We start from the raw sequence: 24,631 nt of genomic DNA on the forward strand, positions 1-24,631 counted from the left end.
ACCAGGGCATGTTTTGCGACATCGGTTAGGAAAGAGGATTGAACTTCCTGCTAAATGCTCTACCACGGTGCTCTTGGATAAGATCGGAAGGACTTCTTGGGGCACCTTAACAAAATTGAAATAAAATAAATCTTTTTCACCGAAAATCTTTTGAGCGCGTTTCTTTTTTTTTTTTTTTTATACATGTTTATTTTACAACTACAAAGTATTTCCAAGTAGCCCATCACAGATTGGCGTTAAAGATGTACAAATATAAATCATAAATATAGTTATAAGTTCGAAATATGCGAAGTAAATAAAAATATAGTTGCGTACAACTCCGAGACGAGTAATTCCATGTCAAAACAACTAGGCCATGCAACCCTATGTCCTTGGATTTTCTTTATATTTTTACCATAGTTAGTACATTATAAAATAAGATAAATCCCTAAATTTCAAGGTCTAACTCCCAACGGTTCGTGAGTAATGGTTGCTTTAATTTTGGTTACTATTATTGTTTTGGTCATTTTCCGCCATTTTTAAATTTACATTTCTCCTTATAAAACCAAGTCTTTAAACATGTGAATTCTAAAAATAAGCGACTTAGTTAATCTCAAGGTGAGGAATTTGAATATATAAATAAAAAGCTCATTTTATAATTAAAAAGTACCTAAATATCAATTATAAATGTTAAAATAATGGACACCTGCCCCAGTAAAATTTTTAGGTGTGCGGTAAATTTTTTAAGCCTAAAATTTCAAATTAGATTATTGTATGTTTGAAGAACATTGTGTGAAAAAAATCATTTCTGCCAAATACATAGTTTTGTAAATATTTTACTTTTTGTACTATAAATGTATATATATTGCCATGGTAATTTACGAAAAATAATAATTCCTATCTAAATCGAAGTGTTTCTTAAGTTATGTAAGTTTTTTTAATATATTTTTATAATTCCTTTTTGTTTCCTTGTCTTTCCAAATTATTAAAGTTTAATTGTTGAATTCAGACATATTCATCTAATTTAAATGTTGCAATTAATCCTACATAAATAATGTAATTAGTACTTGTGCATTTTTAAATTTGCAAGTATAACATTTTTTATTTCATTATCAAAATGATTTCATGTAATATTGGCAAAGTTTTGAAGTCAGAATGCCATAAAACCTCATATTCTAGAAATAAAGAGATTTTTTTACTACATGACCTAGACACTGATATTCGTCAAAACATTTTATGGAGATCTGAGTTGCGTGCTTGTGAAGAACTATTCAGCATTTGTAACCACCATTTTCACTCCTTTGAAAAAAGATTTGAAAAAAAAAGGTGATTGTTGTGATGTTTATAAAGTGCATAAAAAAATAAATAAAAGGTAATTTGATTTCAAATATATGAATACTATCTGTAAAAGTATACAACACGTATCTTAAATATCCTTTTTTTTAAGGTAAATTTACAATATCTTTAATGTTGGCTAGACACTTTGAGTCATTAGAATTAAGAGTTTTACCTGGGTGGAAGTTATATACTAGCTGTTAGTCAAAGGCAGTTTTATCAGTAGAACACTCTAGTGAAAATGGAGTAGATGAAATATTGACAGAACAAGATGAACCATTTACTCATATTAATTTATCCCTGGAAGTTTTAGGAGAACCTCCTATTAATTTACATTCTGCTGCTTTACATCAACGTGTTGCATCTGCAATGAAAAAAATATAAAAAATCAATAAAAAAGATTAGTGAAGATTTAGCAGCTCATTATGGAATAAGTAATTTGCATTTTATAGATAATTCTACTGCGTCTTATTCGAAAACAGATCAAAGTAAAGCATCTGATCTGGATAAACTGACACTATTGTTTATCCAGATGAAAGAAAAGATAAATGCTTCTGACTATAAAAATAAATTAAAAATTCTCACTTTAACTCCTGAATCTTGGTCTAGAGACTATGCTTCTAACTACTTTGAAGTTAGTGTAAATGCTATTCGAACAGCACGTTGTATGAAACAGGAGAGTGGCATACTTTTACTCCCATTGGACAAAATTGGAGAAAGTGTTGTCTCCATTGTTCAAAGTTTTTATGAATATGATGAATACTCACGAACAATGTCTAATAAAAAAGATTATCTAAGTGTTGGAAAAGGAAAAAATAACAGAATACAAGTACAAAAACGATTGCTATTGTGTAACCTGAAAGAATTGTACAGCCAATTTAAAGTTATAAATCCAGGGATTAATCTTGGAATTTCTAAATTTTGCAGTCTGCGTCCTAAGTGATGTGTAAGTGTTGAAGCCTCAGCTGCTCACTCAGTGTGTGTATGTGTTTATCATCAAAATGCAGTTCTTCTTTTATATGCAATGAAATGGGATATAACTTATAAAAATTTAATGAAAAAGGTTTGTTTTCAGTTATAAGTGTGTTTAATGTACGTTATAAGTTAGGAAATCTAAAAAAAGATATCAGTTTATACGGAAATTAAATTTGATATTACTAATACTTTTAATTATTATTATCATGATTTTAGTTATTATTATGATTATTTAATGATTATAATAGAAAATTTAATAGTAAATTATAGTAAATAAACTTGTTTTTTAGGTGGTTTGTGACATTTCAAAAAATGAGTGTATGATTTATAGATGTTTGAGTTGCCCAGGAACAGATGTCTTACAGCTATTTCTTCTTGAAGAGCTTGAAAAACTTGATTTTGATGACGAGATAAGTTTTAATCAATGGCAAGGTACTGACAGGACCCAACTCGTCACACAAACTGAAACTGTTGAAACATATAGAGTTAGTAGTGAAGTGTATTGATGAACTAACAGCTCACTCATATATTTCTAAATGCCAAACAAAGTTTCTTAAAGCTTTAAAATTCAAATTGAATGAAAAAGAGTGTATCGTGATTTGTGACTTTTCAGAAAATTATGAATTTGTTGTGCAAGATCAGATCCAAAGTTATCATTGATGTAAATCTGGATGCACCCTTCACCCAGTTGTTTTATCCTATAAAGTAAATGGCATTATTTTACACGAATCATTTTGTTTTATGTCTGACGATGCGATACACAATACCTGTTTTGTCTATCAAATTCAGACTATTTTATGTAATTATGTCAAAGAAACCCTTCCTTTAATTTTCAAATTGTATAACTTTTCTTATGGATGTGGAGGACAGTATAAAAGTTATAAAAATTTTCTAAATCCATGCCATCACTCAGAAGATTTTTTTTTGGATGCTGAATGGATATTTTTTGCAACCAGTCACGGCAAATCTTCTTGAGATGCAATAGGCGGTACAGTAAAACGAACAATATCAAGAGAAAGTTTGCAACGTCCAAAGAAAAATAAAATACTACCAATCGATGCAATGTTTGAATTTTGCACTCAAAAAATGCTCACAATAAAGTTCTTTAAAATTGATACAGAAACTATGGTTAATGTTAAAGCTACGCAAAATAAACGATTTGAGAAGGGAAAAACAATACCAGAGACACGACCATTGCATACCAGTTTCAAAAACATCTATGTTATTTAAAAAAACTAGTAACAATATAAATTTAAAATCTATTAATATAATTGAAAAATCAAGTTACCAAAATTTAAGTTTAATAAATTTTGATCTAATGTAGAAGTACTAATATTACGCATGTACATATGACTCGTTTTGGTGGATTGCAGTAGCCGAAGAAAAAATGAAGAACATAGTGATATAAAAATAAAGTTTATACATCCACACGGTCCATCTGAACAGTTTTTCTGGCTGAAAAGGGATGATTATCTTTGGATACCAATCACTAATGTAATAACATTAATAAGTGCACCAACAACAATATCAGACAAATATGAACTTTTAAAAAAAGATTTTTACAAAATTAATAAGTATATATTTGTAAATCGATAATTTTTTAATGGATATATTATAAGAAATTGTATATCAATTCAAGTATGCATCATTTTTATTTATTTTGAATACTACGATAAACGAAATATACTATATTTGCTTTTTTTGTAATATTTTTCATTTAATTTTTAAACTATGTATTTGGCAGAAATGATTTTTTTCACACAATGTTCTTCAAACGTACAATAATCTAATTTGAAATTTTAGACTTAAAAAATTTACCGCACACCTAAAAATTTTACTGGGGCAGGTGTCCATTATTTTAACATTTATAATTGATATTTAGGTACTTTTTAATTATAAAATGAGCTTTTTATTTATATATTCAAATTCCTCACCTTGAGATTAACTAAGTCGCTTATTTTTAGAATTCACATGTTTAAAGACTTGGTTTTATAAGGAGAAATGTAAATTTAAAAATGGCGGAAAATGACCAAAACAATAATAGTAACCAAAATTAAAGCAACCATTACTCACGAACCGTTGGGAGTTAGACCTTGAAATTTAGGGATTTATCTTATTTTATAATGTACTAACTATGGTAAAAATATAAAGAAAATCCAAGGACATAGGGTTGCATTTTTAAAAAAAATTGGTTGTTTTGACGTGGAATTACTCAGACATGATTAAAATAAATTCCAACTACAACAATATAATAACGTGTACGTAAAAATTATCCGAGAAATAGATCTCTATACAATTTCAATTAAAATAAAAAACACAATAAGTAAAAATAAATCTGTTGATTTTTCGGAGGAGTGTTTAGTTGTTTCACTATAAGTTTATTTACCACATTTCAAAATAAAGTTAGTGTATAAATATGATAAAAACGAAATTTGTGTAAGATTGATAAAAAGAATTACTTATTTGTAGTTATAGGAAGCTCGCAGAAGACTAAAGTCAGTCTTGTCATCGAGTACCTTTTTCAGAGACGTGTAATACACATAAAAAATAAGTTGCATACGTTATATATATGTATGTACTACTTATATACCATGTTATTAATATTATTTTTTTAATCAATTTGTATTAAAAGTTAAGTTACATTTATTTATTTTTTTATTCAAATTTAAAAAAATTTCTTATAGTTGTTTAATTTGATTATTGTAGTTTCAAGCTTTTTTTTCAGAGAGTGTTCGTTGTTTAAGTTTAATAGTGATTTGTTTCTGGAAACTAATTTGTTGAATAAATAAGGACCACGATATGTAATTGAGAATTTTGAGAGTCTCGTTGCTTCAAAAGGTATCTTAAAGTTGCATGTTGCTCTTGTATTGTATTTATTTATATTGTTTTCAAAAAAGTGTGTTGTAAAATGTTCTGGAACCAGACTTAGTTTTATATTTAAACATAAAAAGCATATTTTGAAAAATATTTATTTGAAATATATTAAGTACGTTTATTTGTTCCAGTAAGGGTTGAGCATAAGTAAATTTGTTTTTGTTGTATACTAGTCTTGTAGCGTATTTTTTACGTAAGTAAAGTGGTTCTAGTTTAGATTTGTGGGTAGTGCCTCATGCTATATTGGCATACATGAGATAGCTATGCGTGAATGAAAAGTAGATAAGTTTTAGACTTTTTTCTGACAAAAATGGCCTTGCCTAATGTTCCTATGTTCTTTGATATTTTTGTGTTTATGTAGTTTATGTGGGGTTTCCAGGAGTTGTGTTTATCAATTAGAACTCATAAAAACTTTGTATTCAGAGCTCTTTTGATGGTTATATTTTCTACATTACCTGTTGGTAGGTTCAGGGGTATTTTTTTAATTTGTTGATTAGAGTGGAATAGTATATACTTAGTTTTTTCTATATTGAGTGACAGATTATTTGTTTTTTCAAAGAGGTCTTCGATTGTCTTTGACGAGTAAAATAAGTTTGTATCGTCGGCAAACATTATAGTTTTAAAGATATTAGAGGCGTTTAGAAGATCATTTATATAAATAAGAAACAAAAGAGGAGCAAGAATTGAACCTTGGGGTACACCACATTTTGTTTTTAGTAAATTTGAGTTGCTTTTTCTATCTATAATAACACACAGTTGTCTGTTATTAAGGTAGCTTTTAAACCTAATTAAAGCTTGATTTTTTATACCATAGTTTTTCATTTTTGTTAGTAAAATCTCATGGTTAACGGTGTCAAATGCCTTATACAAATCAATAAAGATCCCTAATGTGAATTTTTTTAAATGATCTATTTGATTGGTCAAGGATTGCATGCTCAGTTGAGTCTTGCTTTTGAAAGCCATATTGACCTTTATTGATAATTTTGTTAGTTTTTAAATGTTCATATAATTTATTATAGATTATTTGTTCTAGAAGTTTTGAGAATACCGAAAGGATTGAAATTGGTCTATAATTGTTTAAAGAATTGGTTTCTCCTGATTTTTAGGTTGGTATAACGGGTGATAATTAAAAAATTCGGACAAAGTTAAAGTTAATTTTGCTTCGTATTAAAATAAGTATACATAATAATTAAAATATATTTATTTAGCTCACATATTCTTTTTGTAGAAAAATATAAAAAGTATTTGATTCAATCATTTAAAAATGAAAGTGAACCAAAAAAACGAAGATGAGCAGCGGAAACGTGTGTATGAATTTTGTTTGGAAAATAAAAATCGCGGTAAAAAATACACAGTAAAGCATTTTATTGCTGAAAATATTCCAAGAACTAACATTTATGACATAATAAAACGCGCTGAAAACAAATTTCAACATGAAAGAAAGCCTGGAAGTGGTCGTTTAGCCAAAAAAAGGCCAAAAAGTAAGGTTTCTAAGCTTAAAGCCTTGTTTGACTATCAAGATGGTTTTTCACAGAGGCAAATAGCTCGTAAATTCGGTATTTCGCAACCGTATGTGAATAAAATACTCAGAAATCAGTCTGCTACCAAATGTAATAAAAAGCAAAAGGTTCCGAAGCAAGATGAGCAAATGATGCTAAGAATTCGAACATGCTGCAGTCGGTTTTACCAAAATTACCGAGACTTTGAATGGATCATTGAAGATGAATCGCATTTTACTTTAAATCACAGTTTGATAAATGGAAATGCTAGTTACTACTACAGTGATACTTTATTCCACCGAATGTAAAATACAGCCAAAAAGAGAAGTTTCCAGAAAAAATAATTGGTCTGGATCGCTATTTCGGCTAAAGGTATCAAAAAAACCATACTTTCCAGAATCTAGCAACACTATCAACCAGTTTATTTACTTAGAGCATTGTGTTCAAAAGAGACTTATCTCGTTTATAGAAGAGCATCATTTAAATGATAATTTTGTGTTCTGGCCAGATCTTGCATCTGCTCATTATGCTAAAAGCGTATTGGAATATTTAAAGGCTAAAAATATTGAAATTGTACTAAAAAAAGATAATTTGCCAAGTTTACCCGAATGCAGGCTCATTGAAAAATTTTGGTCAATAATGAAAGGTCTTATGTATAAGAATAATTGGCAAGCAAGAAAACTTTCCCAACTTAAAGAAAGAATTAAGTATTGTTTGACCAAAGTTGATTCTAATGTTATCCAAGAAACAGTTAGTCGCACCAAGAGTTTGATTGATCGTGTCAGACGAAATGAAGTGATTGAATCAAATTGAATATTATATTATCAAGTACAATACCTATTGTAACTGATGAATTAAATAATTGGTAAATTGGATTACGTATCTCCTCAAAAACATCTGACACTACTTTGCAAGAGATATTATTGATTCCTGGGGACTTAATTTTAAGTGATTTAATAGCTATTTCAAGTTCGTCTTAATTTATTTCATTGAAACTTAAAGAGCAGTGTGAGCATGTTAAGTAACTTTTAAATGTATTATTTGGGTATTGAATTTTTGATGCAAGTACCAATGTTGGCAAAGTAGTTGTTAAATTCATTGGAAATATCTCGCTTGTTGTTTGATTCACTTTCATTGATTATTACTCTAGAAGACATTTTGTTAAAATTAGATTTACTTTTACCAATTATTTCCTTCATTATGTCCAATTTCTTTTTTAAGTCTCTATTAAATTTTTGTATTTGATTAGAATAATATAAAATTTTATGTTTCTTTTTTATTTTTTTAAAAAAGGTTTTTGTATCGCTTGTAGTATTTTGTATTGTATGGACAATTTAAATATTTTGCTTTTATTTCTTTTTCTTGAATTGGAAAGCTTTTATTATATTGTAAGATAAATAAATTTATGAAATTAATGTACGCAGAATTTGTGTATCCTAGGTTACATTCTTGGTAGACCTTTTGCCAATTTGTTGCCGATAGCAAGTACCCTGGTGACGGATCTCCATAGGTTTTTTTCCCTGCACTTTGTTCACATAGATTTACATCGATGATTTGCATTTCTCCTAAAGCCTAAATTCATTAGTTTCTTCTTCATTCGGTTTGCTACTAGATACTGAGAATTATAAAAACGAGAAAATTTTCCTCGTCTTTTCTTCTTTAAAATTTGTGTTTCATCTGTTAAATAATACCATCAAGAGCAGTGTTAAATACCTCATCTTAAACTGTTCTTCATTGTTTTTGTGGAAATGAGCTTTGTTCGTGGCTTCTTCATGTAAAGTCTTCCTCTTCCTTGACCTCTTTTGGACAAAGTTGAACTGAAAATAATAATATGCTAGGCCGTAGTCAATCAAATATGTTTTATTAATGAAGTTTGATCAAGAAGATTGCATTCTAATGATATATATATATATATATATATATATATATATATATATATATATATATATATATATATATATATATATATATATATATATATATATATATACATACATACATACATAATTTTTAATACATATAAACATATAAATGTATAAATACACGTTTTTTTTAATACGTTATTAACTTATTAAAACAAGTTAAAACTTTAAATGTTTTTACTTGAAAAAATTTTCTTATTTATTGAAAGTTTATTAACAATTTTACACGTGAAAAACTTATTTAATTTCTTATTTAACATAACTTTTTACATTACATGATAACATTAACAATATTTTTTATGCTAATAAATCTTTCAAATAATGTAACGAAAAAACTTATTCATATTTTTTTTAAAATGAAAAATTTCTAAGTTGTAACATGTATTATTATTTTATCCCAGTAAACACAGATTGGTTCAGAGTTGGTCAATATTTAGTCGAAATCGGTCTATAAATGGATAAAACGTTTAGCGACCTATTATTGACTAAAAATCGACGCTTGATTTGAAAAGTATATTTCAAGCTTTTTTATAAATACGTTTACTAAAAGTCGATCTAACGTTGATCTAAGTGATGAGTCTATCTAAGCGACACCACTCCTTTTTTTTTCGTTTTCGACACTGTTCATTAAATTCTTTTGCGACACTATTCCTTTTTTTTGCGACATTAGGCCTTTTTAATAAATTCGACATTATTCCGAAATTTATTCTTCGACATTATATGTATGTATGTATATATATACATATATATATATATATATATATATGTATATATATATATATATATATATATATATATATATATATATATATATATATATATATATATATATATATATATATATATATACATAGGTATTAGAAAGAAGACATTCAAAAACGCATAGTATTACGAAAATATAGATGTTGAAATAATTTCAACAAATTGTGTATTCTTGCCACCAACATAACAAGTAACATCGATTGAATATTTCAATGGAATATATTTTATTAAACTAATATAAGTAAATATTTATATTGAAGTCACGAATACTCATGAACATTATTGTTTATTAATTTATTCAAATATAATTAGCAAACAATTTGTATAGCTTGTTATCTCTAAATTAAAGATAAGATTAGATAGTTTAGTGTAATTTAGAGTCTAATTTTGTTTCTGTATAAAAGTTGTAAACTCTATTTACAACTTTTATACAGAAACAAAAATTCTCGAGGGCGTAATTATATACAAAAATAGCTTATGACTTGACTAATAATCAATTAATTTTACGCTTATAAAGTTTTTGTCATAATATTATTAAATGTCTTTAATAACATTATGACAAAAACTTTATAAACGTAACAATAAAGTTTCATAACGATCAGCTATTATCACATCACCCCAAGAACTGAAGTTCTTAAGTAACATAGTCATTTAAATATGTCGGCTTTCTCCTTTCTCTGGTTGATCGTCTGATCACTGGTAATAAATTCGTGCAGCAAAAATGTCTAAATCTTCTAAATCACTTTCATCACTGTTAACCTCTTTACTGATAAAAATTTTACTTGAAGCGTTTGAAGAATTTGAGGTAGGAGCTATTCTCTCGTTTCGTACATGTCTTGGTACACCATCAATTTCAATATTTGTGTTTGTGAGTATGTCAGTTACAGTACCAATTTTCCAAACTGAAGTGCACTTTGCATCAGCGGGGCGAACATAAACTTTTTCTCCTATTCTATAAGTTTTCATAACTTGTCGTGATCTTTCCTGAGTTTCAGTGTTTTTCTCCTCTTGAATTGGTAGACGCCAAACGTACTCATTTTTTTGAGAAGCAGGTGCAGATTCCTCGTTTGTTCCCACCGTTGGTGTTGCATTGTACCAAAATACCGCTACTAACGGACATATTTGTCCCCTCGCAGCTGTTCTTTTTACTGTGCGGTGGTTACGCTCCACAATCCCATTTTCTGATGGTCTATATGCCTGTCTATACTTCTTTTTTACACACCATTTTTCACACATGTTTGAAAATTCACAAGATTTAAACACCGCTCCATTATCCATCAACAGTTCTTGCGGTGAGCCATGCTCCCTAAATACGGATTCCAATTGACTTACTACATTTTTGGTATCTTCGCGAGGCAACTTTCTCCGAATTGCAAACCGACTTGGTCCACAGTCAATCATTGTTAAATATGGCGACCCTTTATAGTGAGTCACATCACAAGCAATTCGATACCTTGTGTCAGGTACATCTAGCACTCCATTTTCTCATTTTATTGGCGCTGGATCAATTGAATTACATTGACAACATTTGCGAACACATTCTTCAACAACTTTTCTTAATACGTGCAGAAGTCTTCGTTGCACTGTAATCATTGTCCGATTAACGCCAAAATGATGCTTTGAGTGACAATTACAAATTTCTTCAGCAATACTTACTCCACATAGCTCTTTAGTATTTCTTCGTGAAAGCTCATTTAACCAAGTCTTTGGAACGCTTGTCAACACGTCAGCTTTGTTTTTGGAAGACGGAACCCATTTTAACGTGATGTTTATATTATATTCTTTTATTAAGTCTTGCAATAGAGAAAGTCTTCTTTTAATAAGCATTTCTGATAATGCATGTGATCGAATCCTATGACTTTCAGTTAGCATACTTTTTAGCCATCCATGAACTGTTACTGAATCAGTGAATACTGACAAATTCTTTATATCCCACTTAGCAGCTAGGTCTATCCCACGCACCACAGCATCTAATTCAGCAATATTAATATGCATAACATCATTTATACTTCGAAGCAAGGCTGCATCCTCAATTATTACGCCATCGTATTCTATAGCAACTTCTATTGCCATGCTAGCATTACACCACAATGTTGCTTCATTTTGAATCCCTTTAGCATTCCATTTCCCTCTCACAGAATCACAAACTTCTAATCGGCGCAGTATTTCGATCAATCATGACTGAGCTTGATCTCCGATTAGATCATCCCAAGCATTTCCTTAACTATGACGTTTTATAAAACTGCAGGCAATTCTTAGCCACCCTCCAACAGGATAGTGACCTAATAAGTGTCTACATATTGAAAAAAGTTTCCGACGTGTTACTTTTTCAGTTTTGATATCTTGTGACTTTGGAATGATGTTTCCACGTTTCCAACAAAGTTCCTTTTTTTCATTTCTAAACAGTTGCAAACCTAACACTCGTGCAGTATCGCATTGCACCGGCAATGTGATACTGCACGAGTATCACATTGCCGGTTACCAATCTACAGCACGCTAAATGATTTAAAACCTTTTCAACTGATGTCTTTTCCAAATTAACAATTATGTCGTCAATGTAGTGGTCAGTTGCTTCACTAATACCTGCATTAAGGTTCAAAACACTGCCTAAGACTGAAGACATTATTTTTGGGGCAGAATTTAACCCAAAACCAAGACGTGTAAGATAGTATTTTTCTTCTTTGTAAACTACCTTCTGATGCTCCCACAAACTCAGATCAATGTGTATTTGCATATAGGCGCATCTAAGACCAAGCGTTGCAAATTTGTCACCAACAGTACTCCATTTTCTAACTTTTTCATCACATGCGTCACTAGAGGCATTATGTGAATTAACATACTGATTCAATTCGCGAAAGTTCAGAACAGGTCGTATCTTTCCTTTATTTTCCTGCTCAACAGCCATTAACGGGACAATCCCTTTTGTACTTTTTCTTCTTTGTTGCATGGTTTCAACCAGCCATTTATTACCCATAAGTCCATCTCATCATTAAATTGATGTAACAACTGGGGTTTTACCTTGTACTGCGCGACAGAATTTCTCAGTTGTGGTTGACCTTGTTTCCATTTATATTTAGCAGTCCACTTTGTACCATCAAAATAAGCATCAAAATCCTTTTCCTTTATACCAACAGCTTGTTTCTCTGCATGAATTGAAACAAAACCAAATTAAATTTTTCCATTGTACAAATACACTCCTCCATAGCGATTAATGACATCTATACCAATAATAGCATCAGTACCGTTGACAACACTTTTCAGAATCATTACGGATGTTTTGAGTTTTTTTCCTTCAATAGTCAATGTTACTGTAGCTTCTCCCTCCGTTTTCACAAATTCTCCATGAACAGCCAACACCATTAGTTCCTTTCTTCTGATACGAACATCGACTTTCTGAGCCATGTTGTTTGAAATAATAGTTCGAGTACATCCGCTGTCAACCAGTGATTTTCCTGCAAAGGTGTTCACCTGCACAGTGCATATTGGAAGTGCCGTTAGTTGTTTAGGGAAACAGCTGGCGCTGGCGATCCCCCATTTGAGTTTCCCTGATGCAACGAACAAAATCTTGCAATGTGTCCAGATTCTCCACATCTAAAGCATTTTATTCCATCGCTAATAATTTTTTTCTTCAAAAAATAGATTCGGGCAACATGTCCAGGCTTGCCACACTTGTAGCAGTTAAAATCAGTAGCGAATGGTTTTTTAACATGTTTATAAAAACCAGAGATTGTTGTTGAAACATACTCTACTTTTGTTTTTCCGTCATGAGTACTCGTGCATGGTTTAATGCATCCTGTAATCTGATCCCAAATATTTTCACTTGTGCTCGTAGCTGCTTTGAAATATCACCCGGCAATCCAGTTATGAAACAGCGGAATGATCAATGAAAGATCGCCCATATTTTGCAGCTCTCCCACCAGTTTGATCTTTTTCAGCTACACTACAACTCTCCAGATCCATCAAATTTTCCAATCATTTTCGTCATAGATGCCATACTGCCGAAATAGCTTGTATATACGACAACTTTGTTTTACTTTTATTTTTGATTCTTTTTATTAAATTCTATTTACAACTTTTCTATAGAAACAAAAATTCTCGAGGGCGTAATTATATATAAAAATAGCTTATGACTTGACTAATAAATTACACCAATTAACTTTAATAATATTATGACAAAAACTTTATAAACGTAACAATAAAGTTTCATAAAGATCAGCTATTACCACAGTTATATCAACCAAAAACAATTAAAAAGTTACAAGAGCGTGACTACCTACAATCAGTTGTAGTAATTTTAATTAAATATATAAAATAATGGCGGACTTCAAAACAATGCATCCTTGACTCAGCTAAATAAAGAATACTTTCGTTTTACTGCTAAATAATAATTTTTTATTGGCTAAATAATTAAATTAGACTTTAACGCGTTTTCAAGATTCACTTCCTTGCAACAACTGAAAGCAAAAGGACTAATAAATAAATAAAAAACAAGTTTTGGGTGCGCCATTTTAGTTCATGAAAGTTAAAAAGCCCTTTTCACGATAATCTACCTTTCTAAATGTCACCAATCAATGGACTCCGATGTTTTAGAAATTATTGATCGCCACATTGACACAGTTAAAAAATATGAGTTGCTGGTCTCTCGTTATGAAAGTCCTGCTGCAAGAACTTTTTTCGTAAGTTTTATAAACAGTTTAAATTCATTTTGTAAACGCTAGTATGATTGTGTAACAGTAGGTATTCATCTTTGCTGTAATAAAAAGGTTTAATAACTAAATTTTTATTTTTTTTATTTTAGATGCATTTTAGCTAAATTTAGTCACATTTGCTAAAGAAAATTGGTGGAACAGAGCTGGTAAAAACCACTGCATTTATTATGTTGCGACGTTACTATTTTTTTAATGTCAAAAATAAGCATGGATGGTACAAGATATTTTGGAAAACTTTCATTCAGAAAATCCTTTATATGTAAAGTTGTTCTGTGTGATTCCAACTTTGATTTATGAATGTACATTTAAAATGCTAACTAATCAACGCCGTTAATGCATGTACTAGAAAATACACGAATTTTGCGTTTTTATAAAAAGGTTATGTTTCACTGCATTTTTTTAGCCCGAATAATTTATTTTTTTTAATTTTTTTTTTTCTCCTTGCGCTTTAGTTTGTCTAAAATCAAAAAAGTTAAATTTTTTTTTAATTATTTAAGTTTAGATATAAAATTTTGCTTTATAGTTGATGAACCATATTTTGGTATAAAATGGTGCTGCTCTCAATGAAGATAAAACATGAAATTGAGAAAACAACTTTTATAAACAAGTTTTAAGTTATATGTTTAATTTCTAACCAGTCATATGTCTGCAAACGTAGCTCAAAATTTAAACATTACTGTGATGTGAACCACCCTAATTTTATAATGCCATAAAACTATTAAACTAAAATTCCGGTCTTTAAATTACCATAGATTAATATATATATTTTGTTTGAATATATATATATATATATTTTTTTTTTTTTTGTAGAAAATATGTATACATATTTCTTACTCCATTGCAAAAATATGTTGAGTTTTAAACAATATATATAGATATTGTTTAAACTTAACATATCTTTTAAAACTTAACTTATATTGTTTATAAACAAATGTTGCAGACCGGAAAAAAAATATGTTTGTTATCACCGAGAACAAACAAGACAAAAAAGTTTGAGAACTTGCATTAACAGCGTTAAGTACTTTGTCCTAGTTTTTTGCGGTTACAAATCAGGTTATGAAATCAGATCAGGATACAAATGTAGAAGATGATGTTGCACAAGAACAGGTGCATGATAAACAAGCGGTAGACGGTATACTAGGAAGATTTTTGATAATGCATAAACCAGAGAAAACAGTGATCCAAAATATATGTTTATGAGTTTAATAATTTTATCAGTAATCTTTGACTTAATCTTAATGTAAACTTTTATTTTTTGCTAATGAGATTAAATTTAAAAAATATTTGGTAGAAATTTAAAAAAATATTTGAAAAAATATTTAGAAATTTAAAAAATATTTGGTAGAAATTACTATAAAATTTCCATTGCAAAAAGCTTGATCATTTAATTTATTTTAATTATCGAAGCATAAACAAGTATAGTGCACGAACTATTTTTCTCTAAATTCCCACTATATGAAAACGTTATATATAAGTTTAACTTTATATATAGTTTTATAATATAAAAGTATAGTATAAATAGTATAGTATAAAATTTTATAAACATAATAGTTATAAAAAATAAGACCAGATCTTTTATAACTATATCTTATTTATAAATTTCAAGACCTATATAGCTCTTATTACTTATATAAAGTTAAAAAGTTATAACGTAATTTTATTTTATACAAGTTTTAAAATTTAAATAAATTAAAATTACGTTAACTAAATAAAAGAAACCATTAGCCCATTAAGTCCCAATTTATTTTAAACGATATATTTATATTTTATTTTAGATATTTCCTATTGTTTTGAGTCACATTAACAAAATAATATATTTGTTTTATTATATATTGTTGTATTAGTGCTTTTATAGCCTGTCCTCGTTTGAGGACACTGGGACGTGGGGAGAATACTTATAAGATATTTTAAGTAATGAAAATTCATTATAAACAGTCTTTATTTGCATCATAGAACTATAAAAAATAAATAAATACATAATTATTGTGCACATAAGAATGTTAATGTTCAAAGTCTCGTGTGATACGGAGCGAAACAAGAAGTAAACAAAGCTACATTGCATTTGTTACAAAATTTTCGAGGTTTAGCCGTACAAAATCTTTGTTGACGTCTTCTCTGATTTTCTCTCTTCAAAATTGTATGATTATTTCCATCAAACCTTACATCTGGAAGCATTTTACTCCTTGAAGATAACATTTTCACAGGCCTTCCTTTTTCATGTCTTTGATGTGATCCCAGCTTCAAATATGACACTGCAACCTGCTTTCTGCACTCTTTTATTGAAATCGAATAACTTCCATGAACGATATTATAAATACAATATGTATTTACTATGCACATGTAAATAAAACGAGTAAAGAGGCACCATTACCATTTTTTCCCTCTAATTGTAATTGAATGTTTTTCCAGAGCCAATCATGTATCATGTATTCTACGCCTCCCATAAACTTATTATAGTTGTCAATTGCCGATGTTGGGGGAGGTAAATAAATTTCTTTTTCTTTTTGCATTATCTTTAGTCTGCTTATGTATTTAAATCTCAAGTTGTCCTGGAACACCAATTACATCTGAGGCTTCTGTGCATTCGTCATCAAACTTTTCGTCTTCCGTAAGTTCATCTACGTCTGGTGGAAGAGCAAGGATATATGCTTCACATTCCTCAGAAAACAAATAACTTGTTGCTCCTTCCAATGTTATGAAAACCCTATTTCTTTTCAAAGACATATCAAAATCTGAAATAAAAATAAAAAGTACTAAAAAAATATGACGTACTTTAATATATTTTATAACCTGTAGTATCAGTGTCCTCATTTGAGGATACAGACTTTAGAACAGAATTTTTTTGTAAAAATTTAAAAATAACAATATAAAAATACAAAAGAGTATTAGTATAAAACTGCAGAATATGAAAATAGAGTATCGAGTTACTTACTTCAAAGGAAGTCGTTTTCTAGCTGGTAAACACAATCTTGCAGCAAGCACTTATAAATCTCTTCCAACTAATGAATCAATTGTAACTCGAGTCGAGTTAGACTGATCTCTTATGTGGTAAAATACATCAAGGGTATGTCACCAGTGCTGCCAATAAAAGCCAATAAATATCCTTCCCCCCCTTTTTTTAAGTCAGTAAAAAAATTTTCCCTACTGTCCTCAATTGAGGACACTGGGACCTAACGGGTTAGACAAGATCTAAAAGTTTAATATACGTTTACTTTGATTATATCTAAACGATTTATATACGTTAATTAGACTAGATTTGAACGTAAATTAGACAAAATCTAAACGCCATATATACGTATAATAATCCAATTATAGACGTCTAAAATACGTTTGAATATGGACGTTTATTGGACGTTTGTTCTAAACGTTAACCTGGATTTCATTCTAAACGTTATGTCGAAACGTTGTTTTGACGTTTAATAGACTAATAGACGTTTATGTGTTTACTGGGGTATTAACAAAATGATTTTTAATTCATGAAAAATTTATCTTATTCGTGTTTAAAACACATTTTATTTTCGGACTCAAATCAGGTCGGTGTGGATGCGAAAAGTTATCAAAAATAATTTTTTGATATCTTTTAATTTATTTTCACATTAATGGTCAACTTTTAAATCAAGGCGGAATTTTAAAAGTTGATAAAATTTTAAAAGTGATATAATAAATATATCACTTTAAAATGTACATATATTTAACTAATATACATGCATACTTACATTTATTTTCGGATTTTAAAAAATGATTTTAAAAAATCACCTTTTTTGCACGTGCAAATGTAAGCGAATTGCGTATCCGTGCAAGTCGCGTTAAAACTGCATTTGTTTTTATAAATAGCAACAGTGGTTGTGCATTCATCTATAAGATCACATTTAAATGCTGTTGATGTGCCTACCGAACCCTGGTTACAAGTGCAGTTGTAGCCAGCAATTGTGTCCGTACATATGGCATTTTGTTTATCACAGCTGTTGAAATTCGGAAACAAACACTCATTTAATGTCTTCTTACCATACAACTCTACTCTTAAATATTTTGTAATTTGGTTAAACGGAATAATCCTAATTATTTGAGCTTCGATTCCAGATGAACCAAAAAAATTGAATGTGACGTCATCATTTTTAGCGTTGGAAGGAGCTGTGAATAGAAAGCTAACATTATTGAACTGATATCTTGCTAGGTTCGTTAAATCATTACCATAATCAATGTAAAATGATGTTAAAACGGCGGGAACTTTACGATTTTTCGGTCCTTGTGTAGCTATCATACTAACAAAGGCTACAGTTTCTAAGTCAATTTGAAAATAATATGTTTGAGATGTTATTAAAAACCCATTGGTAGCTTGATGAAGACGAGCAACTGATGGCTTTATAGATGTGGATAAATTAGATAGAAATTGAGCATCCGGAAGAGCTTCAAACTCATAATCAGGAGATGAGATCTAAAAAAAATAGTACAAATTTAAAGAAGATTATAAATTTAAAAACAAAATTTTTTTAAACTAACTTTTTAATTAAACAAAATAGCAATATATATTATTCAATATTCAAACATTGTTTTTTAAATAAAAAAATTTTCGTTAAGTTTTAGTGAATTAATAATTATAAATTAAGTTTTTATCATTATTTTATTCACACGGTTATTTAATTTTAGAGTATATGAATTTTTTGATCTAAATTGGTAAAACTCAAATCGTTGAATTTGTTCGAGAGACTTGTTGAATTGTTGGATTGTCCGAGAAACTTTTGAAACTTTTCCAAACTTTTAAAAAAATGAAAGTTCGCTTGATAGAAAACTTTTTTCCGAAACTGACAAATTTAAGCTTATGTTAAAATATAAGATAAGAATAATATTATTTTTGTCCCTCTGTTAATAATGAGTTACCGTCATGAATCCAGATCGACATGAAAAACGACAAAGAATTTGCTGGTTTTCATTTCCATCTGAATGCATTCTTTGGAAATGTCCATCTGAATGCATTCTTTGGAAATGTCCATCTGAATGCATTCTTTGGAAATGTCCATCTGAATGCATTCTTTGGAAATGTCCATCTGAATGCATTCTTTGGAAATGTCCATCTGAATGCATTCTTTGGAAATGTCCATCTGAATGCATTCTTTGGAAATGTCCATCTGAATTCTTTGGAAAGGGGGAAGAAGTGCAAAAACAAAAAAATGCGATATTCAAATTTTTAAATATAAATTTGTAAATATAAATTTTTAAATATAAATCAGCCATCAAAAACAACTGTGCGTAATATTAATAAAAGTACTGTCAATATTTTTACAGGAAATATCACAATTTTGGAAGAAGCTTCAAATAATGAAATGAGCGCACTCAAACTATTGTAGTAACAGAAATAAACGATTATAATGAAACAGCCTAAGTGAATCAGGCTATATTTATGAATCTGAACTTTATTTTTTTTAAGTGAGGAAAAAGTAAATAGGAGCCTGGGAAAATATTAGTTACTAGCTTTCCGGACACATAAAATACGGGTCTTTACCAAACCTACCATTTCTATACTTATCTATTCTACACCGATTATTTCTATACCTATTCCTTATTTACTTCAATACTTTTTAGTATAGTAATTCATGCTTTAAGAGCAAAAAAATTAACACGCACACCTTTACAGCATACATAAAGCTTATAAAAGATTTATAATTAGGTTTGTTTTTTTCCTAAACGCATATCATTGATAGCTCAGTGGTTTAGTGCACTATCATCCATGTCGTTTCGTGGAGGTTTAAGAACTCCCCTCAGCGTAATAAATTTTGAAGGTTTTTAAATCTTGCTTATATATTTATAGCAAAAAAAAAACAATATAGCAAAAAAAATTTCTAATTATTAAAATAAAGTTTTAAAGTTTTCTTATTTTATAGATATAATATAGGGCAGACCGGGGCTAGTTGGCCGCAGGGGTAAGTTGACGAACTGCGTTTATCTTTAGAGCCTTTCATCAAAAAGTGATAAAAATTACTCAGAAACTTCCTTATTGACCATTTCATCATTCACTGTAGTATTGTCAGGATTCGCGCATGCGCATGGGAGATATTGAGATTTATGCGATTTTTGGACAAAAACGTAACTTTTAGAACATCGCTTCCTTTTTACTTTACAAAGAAAATATTTAGTCGTATGAAAAAAAAATTATTGTAAAAGTTCAAGTCACAATTGGTTTACTATATTCAGTCAGACTTTTTTTCAAAGCTGCTGTTTTTCAGGATCTATAGACTGTTTATTAAAAAAAAGCTTTCGGGGTAAGTTGACAAATTTTTCACGGGGTAAGTTGGCTCAGCATTTACTATGGAAAAAAATATTTATTTTTATAAAATTATTTTTTTTTTAATTTTTTTTTTTTTAACAATATTGAAAATATATATTCTTACAAAAAAATTAAAAAAATTTTTTTTTAGTTTTTTTTTCCTCAGATAAAAGGTGGGTTACTGTTTGGCTTTTATACGGACTAATATTTGGTACCAGCTAAAAGTAATATTAAATTTTGGGATAAAATTGTTGCAAAAATTAATTTTAAAAAATTTCTATTAATTTTGCACTTAATAGTGCATTAATAATCATTTTTTTAGTTTGCGCCAACTTACCCCGTGGTTGGCTAAGTTGGCGCAATTTTTTTTTTTTTGAGGGTCCGGAAAGGCCCCAAGAATCTTTTTTTGTAAATGAATGCAAATTTTATAAGATACCCTAATCCATACTCTTTAAGAATACACTTTAATATTTTTAAAAAAATGTACTGTTAAGGCTACAGAGCTCATAGAGTAAAAACCGAGCCAACTAGCCCCGGTCTCCCCTACACGGTTTTTAACAACATATGCTAAAGACGTTTACACTTATAGAATAAAATAAATACGAAAATTCAAAACAAAACAGCTTCAGCAAAAAAGACTTGTAACTATTAAAAAAGGTTTCCTAGATTACAAACAATCCTGTATAAAATATTATATAAGTGGATTTTTTAAATTTGCAAGTTTTACAAGTTGCGCTTATCTATAAACACATATGTTAATACGTGTTTATATGTATAAGTGCAACTTTATTCTTATGCAACAAAGCTGCGCTTATTTAGAGAAGCTTAATTAATTGCAATTGGTATAAGAGTTTATATAACTGTTTGTTTTTTAATTACACTCATAAATTCGATAGATCAGTGGTTTAATACGCTGTCATCAGTGCCGTTTTCCGAGGGTTCAAATCCGCCGTTCCGAGGGTTCAAATCCGTATACAATATATTTTAAATTTTTTTAATCTGAAGATATATATTTATAGCAAAAAAAATAAATATAGCAAAAAAGACTTGTAATTGTAAAAATAAACGATAAAGTTTTTTCTAGCTATATATTTTTTACACCTTCTGGAGTAGCATGACTGCCTTATTAAATTTTTTTCTTTATTAAGTTTCACACAATGAATTTTTATCAGACCATCCGCATCTTATTAGGACTTATTACCTGAGCACATTAATAACATAAGTTAATCTCAATCATGACACGTATGGATGGTAGGATTCGAACCATAGCATTTTCGATTAGTTCAAGCTCTGCAGCAAGCTAACCACACGGCCACGCTGGCATGTTAACTAATAATTATTTTAAAACAATATAATAAATAAAAGACTTTATAAAACGGAGAAATGCTACCGATCGAATTTAAGAAGATGTTGCTGCAATGCAGTTTTCAAGTGAAAGTAAAACTATAAAACTTAATATAGGGGGGAATTACCTTTATTAGAACACTTAAGGAATAAACGTTTATTAACCAAAGATGGCTTAATTATGAAAATATTTATGATTTGATTAAAACAAACAGTCAACTTTACTATACTTTTAACCATAATTTGATTTAATTGATTGCACTGTTATTAGAAATAAATTTGTTTATTCAAAGATACCATTTTGTTTTAATCAAGACAACTGGCTCCCTAAATTGGAACACTTTGATTCCTTAATCAGAACAGATTGTTTCTTTTAAAAAAAAATCCTGTAAAATCAACAAAAATTTATTAAAAATGATTTTTGTCTTTGCGGTGAAAATTTAAACAGCTCATTCAAAACTTATAGTTGTTGTTATAATTATAATAATTATAATTACTTTATTATTATCATTGTTATTATTTCTATTATTATTATTTTTAATAATAGCAATGATTGTAATAAAGTAATTATAATTATTATTATTATAACAACAATTATATGTTTTGAATGAACTGGTAAAATTTTCACCGCAAAGACAAAAATCATTTTAAATCAATTTTTGTTGATTTTACAGGATTATTTTTTAAAAGAAACAACCTGTATAATAATAATAATTATAATAATTTATTGTTATCATTACTGTTAATATTATTGTCTTTATTACTATGAATAATTACTTGCTAAATATCATAGTATTTACAATCATATTTTCAATATGATTGTATAAATGACATTTTGATTTTGGAGCTTCACAACTTAATTTTACCCCAGGACCCCGAGCCACCTTGAAGCGGCCCTGTATGTTTATGAAAATCAAAAGCATCGAGTAAACAAAAGAAAAAAAAACTTATGAAATAATTAACCGATAGTTTAATTAGGTATAATTTTAATTTTTTTGCTTTGTTTTTGTAGTTGTTAAAGTGCTCTCAGAAGTCCTTACGGTCTTATTACAGTGCACTGGGAAGAGCATAAATAATACTGACATGCTATGAATTAGATAAACCTTTAATAGAGTAAACAAAAAATAAGTAACAGTTATAATTAGAGATGTCATACTTCATAAATTAGTCATTCACTATGTACACTGCCACCGGCAAATAATAAGAAAATTTTTTCAAGTTCTCTGTGGATAATGTTTTGCGTTTGCTGACCAACACTTACAAGGACTTGCTGTCCAATTTAAGCAAACAGTTTCAAGCAAAAACTAATATCATTTGCAATTGGAATTATTTTCTCTCACATCTTCAAATCTGTGCCTTTTTTCGTAGAGATTAGTAAGACTGTTTTCATTTACATTTCTTTTTCTTAGGAAATAGAGCTGAATCATCACCGGCGCTTCTAGTCACTAGGTGATGGTTCTAGTCTAGGTGATGGTTCATTGGTGACAAGCAGCGTTTCACTGAACAGGATTTATAGCATCGTTTTATCGCAACCTTATAATTGACATTACCAATTAAGTTAAAGCATGTTTTAAGTTGAGGTTGTAGTGAAGATCTATCTGTATCAACTTATAAAATTACTTCTGAAATGCAAGCACCTGAGCTGGTTATTTTTGTAATCTTTATGAGTGGTTTGTAAGAATGATACATTTAAACATAACTATAGTTAAATCAAATTGATGTAACAGTCAACAAATAATGTGTGCTGTTACAAAGCTAAGTTATAAACTAAACAAAAACGCCCACAGCGTAGTTAACATATTGTGGGTATTCTATTTAACTCAAAAATTCCTGTTAAGAGAAATCAATTATTTAAGTTTTCTTCCTATTTAAAACTTTTATAATCTTATTAAATTGCATTTGGTGTTAACATTTAAATACACCATAATATTAAGTGTTTATTTAAGAAAATATATATACCTTTTAATTTTTTTAATTTAGCCTAAATAAAACACCAATTTTATGAACTAATGTTAAATATACTTTTATAATCAGAGAAAAGATAGTCAAGTGTATTGTGCCAATTTGTAGAGCGTTGTAAACTTTACAATACTGCATCATAAAGTCAAAACTGCCAATTTTCAACTTAACGTCTTTTGCCAGTATACCCACGGCATGCACTTCAATGAACCAGTTTGGAACCATAAAAATAAGAGTCACCAAATATTTGGCAGCCGAATATTTGGTAATACAAAACCACTATTCGTCACATCTCTCGTTATAATAGTACATGCTTTTGTTTTTAAACAAACAAACAAAAATAAAAGATTCGAAAATTAAATCTAATATAAAGATAAAAGGGTTTTACGATTTTCACTCGACTAAATCGACTAATTTCGACTTTCGACTAGTCGACTTTTAGTCAATTTAGTCGAGGCCGATAACAACACTATAACTTATCGATTAAAAATCACTTAATAAAGTATTATTTTTAAGGTTTAGGGTTGCTGCTAAGTATTTTTAAATTGTGGTTGAACTATTTCTACAACTCTTTGATATTATTACTGATTAAGTAAGGAAAACTTTATAGTTTCAATCAAGGAAACTTTAGACTATTTTGTTACATTACTGCAACATCATGCTTACATTCTAATATCATGCTTACATTCTAATATCATGCTTTGCAGCAACTTATAAGATAGGTTTATATTGTTATTTGCATTTTAAATCCCATCGCATTAAATACAAAAAACCGTATAACATATAGTTATAGCTATATTAGCTATAGTTTACCCAGCGCAATCAAAATATATATGATCACCGAAAAGAAATTATGCAAAAAAACTTCAAACCGATAGTGCAAATGCAATTTTTTGAGGAATAACTTTCAAAATCGGTCAAAGCGTTTTGTTTGAATTGTGGCTATAGCCATAATTCATTTTTTTTTTAAAACAATTGCAAGTTTTCCAACTAAGGCTCTGTTCAAATAAA

General features: G+C 29.1%; 1 protein-coding gene across 1 annotated transcript in view; it reads right to left on the reverse strand.

Annotated features, from left to right (window-relative positions):
• LOC105845741 (uncharacterized) overlaps window positions 1-24,631 on the reverse strand; it is a 69,854-nt gene that overhangs the window by 19,940 nt on the left and 25,283 nt on the right. The window contains exon 2 of the mRNA XM_065810502.1: window positions 17,812-18,490. Within this exon, the coding sequence (XP_065666574.1) occupies window positions 17,812-18,490 (679 nt within the window). The remainder of the gene's footprint in view (window positions 1-17,811; window positions 18,491-24,631) is intronic.

The sequence above is a fragment of the Hydra vulgaris genome, chromosome 11 (assembly GCF_038396675.1).
Source record: "Hydra vulgaris chromosome 11, alternate assembly HydraT2T_AEP".
NCBI classification, from domain to species: domain Eukaryota; kingdom Metazoa; phylum Cnidaria; class Hydrozoa; order Anthoathecata; family Hydridae; genus Hydra; species Hydra vulgaris.